The sequence below is a fragment of the Camelina sativa genome, chromosome 12 (genome assembly GCF_000633955.1).
Source record: "Camelina sativa cultivar DH55 chromosome 12, Cs, whole genome shotgun sequence".
NCBI classification, from domain to species: Eukaryota; Viridiplantae; Streptophyta; class Magnoliopsida; order Brassicales; family Brassicaceae; genus Camelina; species Camelina sativa.
Window position 1 is genome coordinate 2,691,996 of NC_025696.1, and position 16,784 is coordinate 2,708,779.

Here is a 16,784-nt window from a genome sequence, read left to right on the forward strand (position 1 = left end):
TAAGAAACCTGTCTAGTTTTTTTTTTGGTCAAAGACAATTGGTTTTTTTCAGTATAATAGGCGAAGAATAGGGTAAAACAGACAAGTAAAAATAGTAAAAAATAAAATAACAAAAAAAACAAAATTTGGGGGAGAAAAAACGAAGAAGAAGAGAGTTTTAATGTTACAACGGTAGATTTCTATTTCAGAACGCGTAAATTTCTCTGGAAACCTGAAAAGCAGAGTGCGAAACATTCTCTTATATCATTGCCTAAAATCAAAGCTTGTTATTTGAGCTCTCCTTGTTTTTTTTTTATTCCTCCGACAAGGACGAGGTTCCAATAGAACTTAGCTTCTTGTTCTTTCGACACACACATAAAAAAAAAAGAAAAGAAATAAGAAGAGAGTTCATCAAATGAGAAAACATTCTCTTGATCGATGGCTTTTAACAGCCGTTCTAGTGGTTCTCCTCTCTTCTTCATCCTCTTTCGCGGCCAAAAAGGATGCAAAGAAGAAGAAGAAGAGTAATAAGGAGGTGACTTACGATGGAACATCTTTGATCATCGATGGCAAAAGAGAGCTTCTTTACTCCGGCTCTATTCATTACCCTCGCAGCACTCCTGAAGTATTCACATATTCTCTGTTTTTCTATCAGTTTTTTTTCCTTTTTATGAATTCATATTGAATGTGATTTGGATTTGGTTTAGATGTGGCCAAGTATCATTAAGAGAGCGAAACAAGGCGGTTTGAACACCATTCAGACCTACACTTTCTGGAATGTACACGAGCCTGAACAAGGACAGGTAGTTAAATTACACAAATCGATTTATAGAATATAAAACATGCATGCATGCATATATTCTATAGGATTTTTTTAAACATAATCTTTGTTGTTTTCATTAGTTCAACTTTTCGGGACGAGCTGATTTGGTGAAATTCATAAAGTTGATTGAGAAGAATGGCATGTATGTGACCTTGAGGCTTGGACCGTTTATCCAAGCTGAATGGACTCATGGGTAATAAAAGCTTCTCATAATTTTGATTTCTCCTTTATTCTTATATATCATCCCCTCATTGGTTTACATTTTTTTTTATCAGAGGACTTCCCTATTGGCTTAGAGAAGTTCCTGGAATTTTCTTCCGTACAGACAATAAACCATTCAAGGTATATATTTACATCTATACATATAAATCTTAAATGTTCAAATGTATGTGTGTTTTGTTACAAGAAAAAATATTAACATATGTGACTAACAAAACTATATATATTGCAGGAACATACAGAGAGGTACGTGCGGATGATACTCGACAAAATGAAGGAGGAAAAATTGTTTGCTTCACAAGGAGGCCCCATTATATTAGGACAGGTGATTTACAAAGAAATCTATATATTGTTTTGAGAAAATGTTATAAAATGATGTTTTTTTGTAATCAATGTGAATGTATAAATTTTTGCAGATAGAGAACGAATATAGTGCGGTTCAACGTGCATACAAACAAGACGGATTAAACTACATTAAGTGGGCATCTAAATTGGTGGACTCAATGAATCTTGGGATCCCATGGGTTATGTGCAAGCAGAACGACGCTCCTGATCCTATGGTACAGTTTTTTTACTCTGTTTTTGAAATTGTGTGTGTCTGAAAAATGGAAGAAAATGTTAATAAAAACATTGAGAATTGTATGATGAATACAGATCAATGCTTGCAATGGAAGACACTGCGGTGATACTTTCCCCGGTCCTAACAAAGAAAACAAACCATCTTTATGGACAGAGAATTGGACTACTCAGTGAGTTTTATTTTTGCGGCTAAACTTAATTTAGAATTGTAGAAACTTGAGATTCATTCATACAATAGTGTTAAAACATCTTGCGAATTACTTTGATAGGTTCCGTGTGTTTGGTGATCCTCCAACTCAAAGATCAGTAGAAGACATAGCTTTCTCTGTTGCTCGATTCTTTTCCAAGAATGGAAGCCATGTGAACTACTACATGGTATAATGGGCTCATTCCAATAAACCATCTTTGGAAATATTAATGTAAAAGTGATTGTTCAAATTCTTAACATGTGGCTTTCTTATATTATAATGATTTTGTAGTACCATGGAGGGACTAACTTTGGAAGAACCTCTGCACATTATGTAACCACAAGATACTACGATGATGCACCTCTTGATGAATATGGTTTAGAAAAAGAGCCCAAGTTTGGTCATCTCAAGCAACTTCACAATGCTCTTAACCTCTGCAAGAAGCCACTTCTTTGGGGTCAGCCTAAAACTGAGAAACCTGGAAAAGATACAGAGGTACTATTAGCATCATATATGTACACATAAAGAAAAACTCATTATGATTCTTTCCAAAATAGTTACGAGGATTTAACTAAGTTTTTTGGTATGTAATTAAACAGATTAGATACTACGAACAACCTGGAACGAAATCTTGCGCAGCTTTCTTGGCTAACAATAACACTGAAGCTGCAGAAACCATCAAATTCAGAGGGAAAGATTACGTGATAGCGCCTCGTTCCATTAGTATTCTTCCAGATTGCAAAACTGTCGTTTACAACACTGCACAGGTGAAGAAAAACATTAACTTATTCCAGTTTATTCGAGGAAACAAGAAAAGAGCATAGTTTTAAAAACGTTTCTTGTTTGTTTGGATCGGACCAGATTGTTTCGCAACACACTGCAAGGAACTTCATGAAGTCTAAGAAGGCGAACAAGAAGTTTGATTTCAAAGTGTTCACTGAAACATTGCCTAGTAAACTCGAAGGTGACTCTTACATACCCGTTGAGCTTTACGGTTTGACTAAGGATAAGACAGACTACGGATGGTACACAACAAGGTAAAATACTCTAATGTTCATGTGATTAATGTGTATATGTCAGATATAAAAGAAGAGAATCTTGAAATTTAAGTTTGCGTTTGCAGTTTCAAGGTTAATAAGAATGACTTACCTAAGAAAGGAGTCAAGACTTCTGTGAGGGTTGCTAGTCTTGGACACGCGCTGCACGTTTGGCTTAACGGAGAATATCTTGGTAAGAATTGTTCTTAAATGATCTTCAAAGTATAAAAAATGAGTTATACTAATGATATTGTTCTTACCAGGAAGTGGACATGGAAGCCATGAAGAGAAGAGTTTTGTTTTCCAGAAACCAGTTACACTCAAAGCAGGAGAGAATCATCTTATTATGCTTGGTGTTCTCACAGGTTTCCCAGTAAGTAAATATAATTCAAAATCTGAGTTTTAAGACCATATATATAGATGAAGACATGTTTCATAAATGTTGTTGGCTTTGATTTTTTGTTCTTACAGGACAGTGGATCTTACATGGAGCACAGATACACCGGTCCTCGTGGTGTATCCATTTTAGGATTGACTTCTGGAACACTTGATCTCACTGAAGCCAGCAAATGGGGAAACAAGGTTTGAAATCATATCTCTCAATTTCTATGTAGTTGTTTCACAACATTGAGTATATATCTTCTTGTTTTGATCCGGTTTCTCGATCTTAAGGTCGGTATGGAAGGTGAAAGACTCGGAGTTCACACCGAGGAAGGTTCAAAGAAGGTCAAATGGGAAAAATTCAACGGAAAAGCACCAGGACTTACATGGTACCAGGTAACAAAAAAGGATTGAGAAACTGTATAGAATATGATTGGTAATTTTTTTTTACGCATCTCTAATTATATTCACTAATGTGAAACAATGCAGACATACTTCGATGCACCAGAGAGCCTAAACGCAGCGGCGATTCGCATGAACGGAATGGGAAAAGGGTTGATTTGGGTGAACGGAGAAGGCGTTGGAAGATATTGGCAATCGTTCTTGTCTCCATTAGGTCAACCTACGCAAATAGAGTACCACATCCCTAGATCTTTCTTGAAGCCCAAGAAAAACCATCTTGTCATATTCGAGGAAGAGCCAAATGTGAAGCCTGAGCTTATGGACTTTGTCATCGTCAACAGAGACACTGTTTGTTCTTATGTTGGAGAAAACTACACCCCAAGTGTTAGACATTGGACTAGGAAGCAAGATCAGGTCCAAGCCATCACCGACAACGTGAGTCTCACAGCTACTCTCAAATGCTCAGGCACTAAAAAGATCGCAGCTGTTGAGTTCGCTAGCTTCGGAAACCCTATTGGTGTTTGTGGAAACTTCACTCTTGGTACTTGCAATGCTCCTATTTCAAAGCAAGTTGTTGAGAAGGTAAAAAAATCATATTTTTTTCTCTTCTTGATGTACAATGTGTAGCTTGTGGTAGAACTAACCAACCAAAAACACACTAATTGCAGCATTGTTTGGGAAAAGCACATTGTGCGATTCCGGTGAACAAGAGCACGTTCGAACAAGACAAGAAAGATTCATGTAAGAACGTTGTGAAGATGCTTGCCGTTCAAGTCAAGTGTGGTCGTGGCAAGAAGAATTGAGGCTACTTATGATCATCATCACATTAAATTATATGGTTCATGTATCGGGGTTTAGTAGACCAAATTCAAAAAGTGTTGTGGCATCGATTTTTTTGTCGTTTTGTTTGTATTTGATTTCTTCAATTTATCATCACTAATCACTAATACACGAGTAAGATATTCGAATATGATCCAATCAGAAAACAACTACATAACCCCCAAAAAAAAAAAAAAATGGTACAGTATATAAGTTTTATCGAATGTTTCTATTTGTTTAATTAAGATTTAAAATGCTCGCCGTTTAACAAATACTTTACAAACTCGCGTGCCGTCCTCTATGCTTATCAAAAAAGAAAAGAAAAAATCTAAAATAAGCGAATGAGGTCCACGGAAAGGAGTGGCTGAGGAAAACAGGAGATAACTGACACCGCCCATTCAAATCCCGTTTTCTTATTGGGTGGTTTTATCTCTTTGGCCCAAACTTCAGTGTGTTGTTGTAACCAACTAAAAAGAAAAAAAATCTTCGCATCACACACACACCCTTGACCATTTTCTTCTTCTTCTTCATCGCTCTCTCTCTCTCTCTCTCTATCTCCTTTCACCAATCTCAGACGAGTAAGAGCTATGGCGACGCCGATTGTTGACGCGGAGTACTTAAAAGAGATAACCAAGGCTCGCCGTGACCTCCGCTCTCTCATCTCGAACAAGAACTGTGCTCCGATCATGCTCCGATTAGCGTGAGTTTCTTCGATTTCCTTGGGTTTTATTCGATTCGCTTATGTTGAACTACTCTAGGTCTTTCGTTTTTTTGAACCTGTGGAAATCGCTCGATTGTTGTTAGTTAGGATGTAGAAATCGCTCGATCTTGTTTGTTTTCAAGTGCTGATATGTTGTTGTCTCTCATCTGGTTTTTTTGTGAAAGATGGCACGATGCTGGAACCTATGATGCTCAATCGAAGACTGGTGGAGCTAATGGCTCTATCAGGAATGAAGAGGAGTACTCTCATGGTTGCAACAATGGTTTGAAGATCGCTCTCGATCTCTGTGGTAAGGATTTTGAGTTTCTTATTTGTAGATTCGTTTTCTGGATAATTTCTCTTCGGCTGCTCTTTCTTTGTTCCTCATTTTCGTTGGTGATGAGAGATTACTCTTTTACGCATAATCCGTGGGTTAGAATTGTTCTTGAAATTTGGATAACCAATACTGTGCTCTCATGTCATGTGGTGTCTTCTTTTTTATCTTATGGTTTAAGAACACTGTTCAAAACAATTCCATTATGTTTTTTTGAAATGGACTTTGAGTTGTTTGTTTATGAGATCCTATCTTTCTTGTTTCAGAGGGAGTTAAAGCTAAGTATCCCAAAATCACATACGCAGACCTATATCAGGTAAGGTTCTAACAAAGTTAAGACTGAATTTAATCCAAAAATGATATCAAAATTCTCTGGAACTTGTACTCCCCGTGTCTCATTGAATCATCTCATGGTTTAGGTTGACTATGTCAATTTGTTACAAGAAAGTGAGATGGACTATGTTGTTCAAGTAGAACCGTTTTCTCTTACAGTAGAAATATATTCAAGTTAAATAAACACTCAAGAGGGAGATTGTAACAATACCTCAAGCTATCTCTTCCATGCTAGGGTATATGCTTCATGGTCGACCAGAATAAATCTTCCTATTTTTGTTCTTCCTGTAATTCTTGACTTTTAATTCCTGAATTTGTCATGACCAGCAAGGTTTGGTAAAATTTATCAGTTGTTTCGTGATAGTCTTTACCCATCTGTGTTACTGACTTGAGACTTAGAAAGTAGAATTCACCTATCCGTCGCTTGCACCTATATTACATTTTGCATTACTGTTTGTATTGTTGTTTGTCCAGTTTTTTCTTTGGTCAGTAAGGTCGAGGCTTTATATATGAATATGCCCAGAAGAAGTTTCCATTTGGAGCAGCAGTTTAATAGCAATCAAGTTTTGGATCTGTATCATTTATATATTTCTTGTGTTTCAGCTTGCTGGTGTGGTAGCAGTGGAGGTTACTGGTGGACCTGACATCAACTTCGTTCCTGGGAGAAAAGTATAGTTTCTCATTTTTGGAGATATTATAACAGTTTACCAGTTTTAGCGATGAAGCAAATAACCGTAAATACTGTATGTTTCGTTTTCATAGGATTCAAAGGTCTCCACCAGGGAAGGAAGACTTCCTGATGCTAAACAAGGTACAATAAATCTTATACTGTATATTTTATAGGAAACTTTGATTTTCTCTATTGAAACTTTAACTATGGAATTGGAAGATCTTCTCTATGAATTTACCTTGTTTATATGTCTGTAGGTTTTCAACATCTAAGAGATGTATTCTACCGCATGGGAGTATCTGATAAGGATATTGTCGCACTCTCAGGGGCTCATACTCTGGTATATTTATTGCTCACTTACTTAAATTCCGCTGTTTTTTTTTTTGTTTAACAAATAAAATGTAGTGCCTGTGCTTATGAGTTATGACGACTTTTTGGTGTATAGGGAAGGGCTCATCCAGAGAGGTCAGGCTTCGAGGGAGCATGGACTGAAGAGCCTCTGAAGTTTGATAACTCCTACTTCGTGTAATTTTCATTTCTTTATCCTCAGAGATTTTTGTTTGTTTGTGTTTCCAAGAAGAACAAGCAGCAAACAAACTGCTTCTTTACTACAGGATCTGTTAAACCCATGAATAAATGCTGTTTTGGTACCAGGGAACTGCTGAAAGGAGAATCAGAGGGCTTGTTGAAACTTCCAACTGACAAGACTTTATTGGAAGACCCGGAATTCCGTCGTTATGTTGAGCTCTATGCAAAGGTAAAATAAACTGGAATTCCTCTATGTCTCTCTTTGACCATATGTTTCTTGCTTTGCTATGTCAAGGACATAACTCTATTTCATTTATTGATTTCACATACTCACCGAACCCTCAAGCACAGAGAATCACAAACCACGATATCTATGGTTTTGTTCTAGAGAACCCCATAAGTCATAACAATGGTTGTTGATGTTGAAAACTGAAGATATGAACACGGTTATGATTTCTTGTGGTCTCCATGTTTGTAGTCAACTAAAAATCAGCTTTTCTAAGAACTATGATTTTGTTTCTTGATTGATGATTCAATGTTTTGATTATGAACTGCATACATTAGTGGTTTATCTATCCCATTTGCCCCCTGTGTTTGTGTTGTTGGATTTTATTTTTGACAAGTTCTACTGGGTGTAAACAGGATGAAGATGCATTCTTCAGAGACTACGCTGAATCTCACAAGAAACTCTCTGAGCTTGGTTTCAACCCAAGCTCCTCAGGGGGAAAAGCGGTTGCAGACAGCACGATTCTGGCACAGAGCGCGTTCGGGGTTGTGGTTGCTGCTGCGGTCGTGGCCTTTGGTTACTTTTACGAAGTTCGGAAGAGGATGAAGTAAATGGAATAGAAGGGAAAAAACTTAGCAGATGATAATACCCTATTTTGTTGCTACAATACAATATGCTAAAACTCTTNGCTACAATACAATATGCTAAACTCTTTTATTAATCCACGACCATACTGTTTTGTAGTAAGAAAAAAGTCAAATAATAATTTGGGGGTTAAAATTGATCTTAATTCATGGTAGCGTAACTGTTTCATCACAAACGTTCGTTACCATTAAATGATTGGATTATTAATGTGCGCTACAAGATTTGTGGATAGATTAGATATCTACCAAAGATCGGTCGATATCTCCAAAGTGGGACATAACCTGAAAACTGAACCTAACCTAACCTTTTGGTAGGTTTAGTTAGGTAGGAAGCTTCTTTGAAATTAAAATCTTCTTAGTTTTTTTTGTTTTTTTCCTTTTCGTATTTTCGTTAAAGGATGTTAATAGTATATAACGTTGGTAGCTAGTTAACTCGATTGGCTCGCTGAAATGGCATCATCTCATGGAAATATCTGTTAGAACTTGGATGGTATCGGTATGATACATTGTAAAAGTCGTATAGTGTTATTATGTATTAAGATTTGTTTGGTGTGGGAACGAACAACAAATCACATGTGTACTCTATCCAAAATTTTAACTAAAATAATAATATTATTATGTCGGTAGGAGTTCAGAGGGTAAAATGTACACCATGAAATCTACCAAACTCTTCTTTTAAGATTGTCTTTCAGGTATCAAACAAACTTTCACCAATAAAAGCTTCTTTCCTTTTCCAAATAAAGAACTCCAAAACAAGAATATATAACCCACAATCATTATTCGATATGTTTTTATCGATACTTCTTCTTTCAAAATAAAATCCCGTTTGCTATTTACAGTATGTTTTTTTTTCTTTCTATATTGTAACATAATAACTTACATGAAACAAATTTACCATGTCATGACCGCACAAGTTAATACTATTATTTGTCAAGAACAACAGATGCAATCAATTCGAAATATATATATCTAATTGTGAAAATCGTGGCTAAATTGGTTGGACGTTACGATAAATAGGAAAGTTTTGAATTAATGAAAAAGAAGATAAAGGAATTAATAAAAAGGATTGGGTACAAAAATGGTAGTTGAGGAAAGTAAAAATGTCACGTGTTTGGGGAAATCATTAAAGGAGAAGGAGAAACACAGGTACAACTCCACTCTCTCTATCTTTCCCATTTCATTACAAAACTCCATGTGATGTTTCACCCTCCTCCAGACTTACTAATTTTATTCATGGCATTTTAAGTTTATGTACTAGTAGTTTTTTTTTGCGGTGATTATCACTTGTAGTTTTTTTGCGGTGATTATCAATGTGTTTGTTAACTTTAACAAACAAACAAAAGAGATAATGTGTTTGTAACTTACCATCCATGTATTTATTTTATTGCAGCCAAATCTATACCAAACCACACCCAAAACTTAAGTTAACGTCACTTTCCCTCAAACCAAACTTGTTTTGTGCCTTCTAGACTAACCCTCGTAGATAAATTCTTTGAAAATTGTTAAGTCCTTGAAATTCGAGACAGGCAACGACGCAGAAAAGTGAAAAAAAAAACCTATGAACCTATAACCATAACTTCTTGGTTAACTAAACAAATACTACTAATATGTAACCAACATGTTTTTTTATTTTCTCTTTTGCATAGCACTTGGGATGCTCTTTACAACCTCCTTACCAAACTCACTATGACAAATACTATTTTCTCATTATGTAACATAAATGTCCATAATTTTTTGAATTAAATTCGATGCAGTACGAAAACCATTCTACTTCTCCCAAAAATAGTATATCTCACCAAATTATAATTTACATTTTGTAATATATAAGAAAATGAAATGAACCAGATTTTTACTATCCAATTACTTTAAAAAAAATTGATTAATTTTAGGAGAATTCGCAAATAGCTATAGAAAAATGTGAAGTTTACAACAAAACGCATGTCGCCATTCAAAAGTCGTACGTGTATTCACACCAACTATAGTAGCTAGGCTCACTCATAAGTACAGCTAGCTAAGATAGACTCAAGTTTGAAAATAGAAAACCCTAAATGTTTTCCCATTGAGATAGGCCTGGGCAAAATACCCGACCCGAAATATCCGTATTGGAACCGAACCGAAAAACCCCGGTTCGGATCGGGTATGGATCTTCTCCAATATACTAATTGGATCTTAATTGTACATACTTTTGGGTATTGGGTATTACCCGATCCGAACCGATACCAAATTAGTACCCATGTATATCCGAACCTTGTTTATCATTTCACATATGTACCCAATTAGTACAATGCTTCACCACATTGAAGATGCCTACAATGCTTCACCATATGCAACCGATTTTTTCTTTAATTCTTGTTGTTTATTTCAATGATCTCAATACCTACTTCTAGCTTTTATAAGACTTTTGAATTTGATTTTGGGTGTTACTACTCTACTACTTGTTTATGTTTTGGATATTATATTTTCTCTTGCTTGTTTTGCTTGTCTTTAGTTTCTAACTTTGATTTAGTTATTTTGATATGATTTTTTAGTTATAACTTCATAAAAATTAATATATATATTCAATTTCTATATCAGGTATTTTAGTTATATATCGGTATTTTGATTCTAAATGGATAAAAAATACTTATACCGAACCGAACCCAAAACATATCAGATATATTTTGGTATTCCGAAAAAATACTCGAACCAATCCGAACCCGAAAAAACCCGAATCGAACCCGAACCAAAATTTTCATAATACCTATATGATTCTATAAATTATAAACCCAAATTACCCAAAACCCGAATTACCCGAACTGAACCCGAACCGATACCCGAATGCCCACCCCCTAGAGATAGTGAAGAAGATCGTATGAATGTTGCAGTTTATAGCTTTTGATCCATAACACACAAAAAAAAAAAAAAAAAAAATTACACAATTTTTCAAAGAAAAGAGAAACGGAGCCCACTAGGCACTCCTTCAAACGTGTCTTACCAACTCTCTTCTAGAAACAAAATTAGACTTCACCTTCCTCCTCCAACCTCTCTCTCTCTCTCTCTTTCTTTCTCTCAAACCATCTCCCCATAAAACCCTAATTTCATCATCCCACGAGTCAGAAGAAGAAGAAGAAGAAGATGGGGAGGTCTCCTTGCTGCGAGAAGGACCATACGAACAAAGGAGCTTGGACTAAGGAAGAAGATGATAAGCTCATCTCTTACATCAAAGCTCACGGTGAAGGTTGTTGGCGCTCTCTTCCTAGATCCGCCGGTCTTCAACGGTGTGGCAAAAGCTGCCGTCTCCGCTGGATTAACTATCTCCGGCCTGATCTCAAGAGGGGTAATTTCACCCTTGATGAAGATGATCTCATCATCAAACTCCATAGCCTTCTCGGGAACAAGTGAGTCACACAACAAATCCTCTGTTTTTTTTTTTACAATCCTCTGTTTTTCTTAAAGGTCTGTTTTTTTTTATAACAATCCTCTGTTTTTCTTAAAGGTCTGTTTTTTTACAATCCTCTGTTTTTTGTTTTTAAGGTGGTCTCTTATTGCGACGAGGTTACCGGGAAGAACAGATAACGAGATTAAGAATTACTGGAATACACATGTGAAGAGGAAGCTGTTAAGAAAAGGGATTGATCCAGCTACTCATCGGCCGATCAACGAGACTAAAAATCCTCAAGATTCGTCTGAATCTAGCAAAACAGAGGACCCTCTTGTCAAGATTCTCTCTTTCGGTCCTCAACTGGAGAAAAAGGAAACTTTTGGGGAGGAGAGAGCTCAGAAGGGACTTATTTGCAAAAAAGATAGAGTTGAGTCATACTCAGGAAGATGTCTAGATTTGAATCTTGAGCTTAGAATAAGCCCGCCATGGCAAGACAAGCTCCAGGATGAGACAAACATGCGGTTCCAGAGAGAAAAGCATCTGTGTACTGCGTGCCGTTTTGGATTGGGGAACGTGAAGGAGTGTAGCTGTGATAATGTCAAATGTCAAACAGAAGAAGACAGTAGTAGCAGCAGTTATTCTTCTAGCGACATTACTAGTAGCATTGCTGCTTATGACTTCTTGGGTCTAAACACTAGGGTTTTGGATTTTAGCTCTTTGGAAATGCAATGAAATCAAAATTTATTAGTAAAAAGAAAATTTTATAGCTGTGAATTTGTGATATTCAAATTAACTTTTCTACGAATTTTTTTTCATCTATGATATTCAAATTAACTTTTCGACGTTATTTCAAGTGTCGAATGTTTAGGGTGTAATGGTACGTGACAAGACATACACTCTAGTTACTCGATTTCCCAACCCAAAGGTTTGAAAAAAAATGTTCTTGTGATGGTTATTCCCAAAGAGATTTGACATATCGATGAAGTGGATAAGCTATGTAAGGATGAGAAACGTGAGAAGGATTGAAAGGTTTACTATTCAATTTGTAACCTTTTGGCATATTCCGTTTAATTTATGTTCAGTACTAATTCAAAGCATACACTGTGTTGGTAAAATGTCTATATCGAATGAATGTTTTTATTCGCTAGATTTAACAACAGTCACTAAACTTATTTCCAAAACCATACAAATAATATATAAAAGAAATTAACGACTGTGTGTGGTCATTCTTCCAAAAAATATGTATGTAGAAAAAAAAGACTTGAACCTAAAACTTTTGTAGTTTAGTCTGTATTCATGCTACCATGCTAGTAGTGGGTATAGTGGCTTTACATGCGTTTAAGTTATAGTGTTTAAAATATGCAACAAAGTTTCAAGAAATATGTTAAAGATTGAAACAATATCAACATAGAGATATAAGAGATCTATCGATCTTGACCTAACTTGATAGATATTTTGGAATCTATGTGACAAACAAAATGCTGAATTTGGATCAGTAAAAGATGAATGAACCACTCTCTTATTTAGTGACGCCTATAAACTAAACACACCACAACTCGACACAAACAATCTTTTAAGTCTTTAATGACCATCAAATTTATTCATCGGAAAAAAAAAAACTCACCAAAAAAACCACAACCCTAAACCTACTAAAACTTTTTATACAGAGATCAATATGGCAGAATGAGGCAGATGAGCTAGAAATCAAAACAAATCACACAAGATGATAAACACCTTTGCAGTTTGCATGAATGCTATAAATGAAAAGTTAATAATAATAATTGGTTGAAGTACCCCCCAAACGAAATAATGTATGAGCCACTTTTATGACCAAAACTTAAAAAGGAAACGAGGAGGATTACACGTTTTTTTTAATTGAGCCTATAGCCGAATAAATAAATGGCCTACTAAGGTAGATAAATCGTAAATGAGTAGCCCAATGCACATTATGGGCTTTTAAACATTGGGATCTCGCGCTGGGTCCGTCCGTGGTCATGCCTAAAACAAGCTAAATTATAGCCGTTGTATGTAGTTCGTAATCGACGAATATAGTAATAGTATATATGGAGGATCACAAAAAGTCTCTGTTACGTCGCTTTAATTGTCCAATTGCAGCCACTCAGATTCTCTCTGCTCAACTCAGCGCTCCTCCACCAAGAAAAGAAAATCATCTAAATGGAGACAAGAAATAAAAATTCAAATTTTTGTTGTAATCAATACTTAAAAAGCCTACTAATCAACCTGCTAATAGTAGCACAGGATGTAGTGAGTTTATATAATACTGTTATCAGAGGCACTTCAGACTTGACTTGATGATTCTCGAGGAACTAATCGACCGTTAGAAGTGGATCATCATAATTCATAATTAGAGTTACGATGATCTCACATGCATATGTGATCACACCTTTCCTGGAGAAAAGTGACTTCCGCAGTTCCAATGTCCACTTTTGTCATACCAACATTGCAGTATATCTCACGTAAAACGGCATCGTTTCATTAATATCCCTTGTCCACTTGTCTCCTCTCCAGTCAGTGTCCACAACCACAAAAACCACCTTCTTCATATCTCATTTGTTCATGCATGTATGTACCTAAAATGTTTACTCTAGTGTGATTAACCAAACATTACTAGTACAACAACACACCAGTTTGTTTGCATTATTTGTTTTTTTCATACTTATGTTGTCGTTATTTCTATTTCTATCGATGTTCATGTTATAAAATACACATGGAATTTATCTAAATTGTATTTTTGTGACTACTATTATTGCCAAGAATCATACTAGCGACATAGTACTAGGAATATTATTGCTGAATTAAAAAAATATCAAAAGTTGATGATTAACAGAGAAGTAAACTAAACAATTTAAATTATCAAAAGTTAATGATATTTTTTTGCCTTTATAGAGTTATGAGAGAACCAATGTCATGTCGGTAAAACCCACTCACTTCACTTCCCTCTCTCCCACTCCTTCGATTTCAATGGCTTTCTCCTCCATCATCGCTGTTCTTCTTCTCTTCCTCTCTTCTCCGTTCATCATCTCCTTCGTCGCTTCTCAATCCGCCGCTAAGACTTTCATTTTCCGCATCGATGGTGGATCTATGCCTTCTATTTTCCCGACTCACTACCACTGGTACAGCACCGAGTTCGCCGAAGAATCTCGGATCCTCCACGTTTACCACAACGTCTTCCACGGCTTCTCCGCCGTGATTACACCCGAAGAAGTCGATAACTTCCGTAACCACCCGGCGGTTCTCGCTGTTTTCGAAGATAAACGTCGTGAGCTTCACACTACACGCTCTCCTCAGTTCTTAGGTCTACAGAATCAGAAAGGACTCTGGTCAGAATCCGATTACGGATCAGACGTAATCATCGGCGTTTTCGATACCGGAATCTGGCCGGAGAGAAGAAGCTTCTCAGATCTCAACATAGGTCCGGTTCCGAAACGTTGGAGAGGCGTATGCGAATCCGGAGCCAGATTCGGTCCTCGGAACTGTAACCGGAAAATCGTCGGAGCTAGGTTCTTCGCTAAAGGACAACAAGCCGCCGTGATCGGAGGAATCAACAAAACCGTTGAGTTTTTATCACCGCGTGACGCAGATGGACACGGCACTCACACTTCCTCAACCGCCGCCGGACGTCACGCTTTCAAAGCGAGTATGTCCGGTTACGCCTCCGGTGTTGCCAAAGGCGTTGCTCCCAAAGCTCGTATCGCCGCTTACAAAGTCTGTTGGAAAGATTCCGGTTGTCTCGATTCCGATATCCTCGCCGCTTTCGATGCCGCCGTATACGACGGCGTCGACGTGATATCGATCTCGATCGGCGGTGGAGACGGGATCAATTCGCCGTATTACCTCGATCCGATAGCGATCGGTTCCTACGGCGCCGCGTCGAAAGGAATATTCGTCTCTTCCTCCGCCGGTAACGAAGGACCTAACGGTATGTCAGTTACGAACCTCGCGCCGTGGGTGACCACCGTTGGAGCTAGTACTATCGATCGGAATTTCCCGGCGGATGCGATTCTCGGTGACGGACATCGTCTCAGAGGCGTTTCTCTTTACGCCGGCGTGCCGTTGAACGGTCGAATGTTTCCGGTGGTTTATCCCGGTAAATCGGGAATGTCGTCGGCGTCTCTATGTATGGAGAACACGCTCGACCCGAAGCATGTGAAGGGTAAAATAGTAATCTGCGATAGAGGAAGTAGTCCACGTGTAGCGAAAGGATTAGTTGTGAAGAAAGCAGGAGGCGTCGGGATGATTCTCGCAAACGGCGCATCCAACGGTGAAGGATTAGTCGGAGATGCTCATCTTATCCCAGCCTGCGCCGTTGGATCAAACGAAGGAGATAGGATCAAAGCTTACGCTTCTTCACATCCTAATCCTGTCGCTTCGATTGATTTCAGAGGAACCATAGTTGGGATTAAACCGGCTCCGGTTATTGCTTCTTTCTCCGGTAGAGGACCTAACGGTTTAAACCCGGAGATTTTAAAACCGGATTTGATTGCTCCCGGAGTTAACATCCTCGCCGCGTGGACCGATGCTGTTGGACCTACAGGTTTGCCGTCAGATCCAAGGAAAACGGAGTTTAACATTCTCTCAGGTACTTCAATGGCGTGTCCTCACGTCAGTGGCGCGGCGGCGTTGCTCAAATCAGCTCATCCGGATTGGAGCCCCGCCGCGATTAGATCGGCTATGATGACGACGACGAACCTCGTCGATAACTCTAACCGTTCGTTAATCGATGAATCCACGGGCAAATCAGCTACGCCTTATGATTACGGGTCGGGTCATTTAAATTTGGGTCGGGCTATGGATCCGGGTCTAGTCTACGATATAACCAACGATGATTACATCACGTTTCTTTGCTCGATCGGGTATGGACCAAAGACGATTCAAGTGATCACGAGAACGCCGGTGAGATGTCCGACGAGGAGGAAACCGTCACCGGGGAATTTGAATTACCCGTCGATCACTGCGGTGTTTCCTACTTCGAGAAGAGGATCGGTGAGTAAAACCGTTATACGGACGGCGACGAACGTCGGGCAGACGGAGGCGGTTTATCGGGCGAGGATAGAGTCGCCGAGAGGAGTGACGGTGACGGTGAAACCGCCAAGGCTAGTGTTTACTTCGGCAGTTAAGAGAAGGAGTTATGCGGTTACAGTGACGGTTGATACAAGGAACGTTGTGTTGGGAGAAACAGGTGCTGTGTTCGGTTCGGTCACGTGGTTTGATGGTGGGAAACACGTGGTTAGGAGTCCCATTGTGGTGACCCAAATGGACTCGTTGTAAAATCAATGTGGTCATGACTCATGATCGTGTTGTGTAAAACCCTTATATGTGAGATGAGAGGTGTAGCAATAACTGTAGAATTTTGAGTTTAGCGCTTCATTATCTAAATGTTTTTGTGTTTTATCTTTTTTTGCCTAATGATATTATTATATATCCTGTCTTTGTTTTTTTTTTTTATATAAAAGGAAAATGATAGGAAAAAACGTTTAAATATTTGTCTTGATCATATAAATAAATTAAAATTCATGAAGGCAAAATAAAAATGGAGGTTG

General features: G+C 37.8%; 4 protein-coding genes across 4 annotated transcripts; all 4 read left to right on the forward strand.

The window, feature by feature from the left end:
• LOC104729716 (beta-galactosidase 11) lies at positions 186-4,578 on the forward strand. Its single transcript, XM_010448709.2, has 17 exons — positions 186-604; positions 687-782; positions 883-995; positions 1,078-1,144; positions 1,254-1,346; positions 1,438-1,581; positions 1,676-1,770; positions 1,870-1,975; positions 2,080-2,283; positions 2,388-2,555; positions 2,650-2,825; positions 2,912-3,018; positions 3,089-3,198; positions 3,297-3,407; positions 3,498-3,602; positions 3,696-4,190; positions 4,277-4,578. Exons 1-17 carry the CDS (start codon positions 395-397, stop codon positions 4,409-4,411), a joined length of 2,535 nt encoding a protein of 844 aa, XP_010447011.1. The 5' UTR covers positions 186-394; the 3' UTR covers positions 4,412-4,578.
• On the forward strand, positions 4,869-7,842 carry LOC104729717 (L-ascorbate peroxidase 3, peroxisomal). The gene is made up of 9 exons (XM_010448710.2): positions 4,869-5,127; positions 5,313-5,437; positions 5,728-5,777; positions 6,398-6,463; positions 6,557-6,605; positions 6,722-6,804; positions 6,910-6,989; positions 7,119-7,221; positions 7,635-7,842. Exons 1-9 carry the CDS (start codon positions 5,015-5,017, stop codon positions 7,827-7,829), a joined length of 864 nt encoding a protein of 287 aa, XP_010447012.1. The 5' UTR covers positions 4,869-5,014; the 3' UTR covers positions 7,830-7,842.
• On the forward strand, positions 10,828-12,038 carry LOC104729718 (transcription factor MYB32-like). Its single transcript, XM_010448711.2, has 2 exons — positions 10,828-11,239; positions 11,376-12,038. The coding sequence occupies exons 1-2, from the start codon at positions 10,977-10,979 to the stop codon at positions 11,953-11,955; spliced, it is 843 nt and encodes a 280-aa protein (XP_010447013.1). The 5' UTR covers positions 10,828-10,976; the 3' UTR covers positions 11,956-12,038.
• LOC104729719 (subtilisin-like protease SBT1.6) lies at positions 14,042-16,674 on the forward strand. Its single transcript, XM_010448712.2, has one exon. It carries the CDS (start codon positions 14,152-14,154, stop codon positions 16,510-16,512), a length of 2,361 nt encoding a protein of 786 aa, XP_010447014.1. The 5' UTR covers positions 14,042-14,151; the 3' UTR covers positions 16,513-16,674.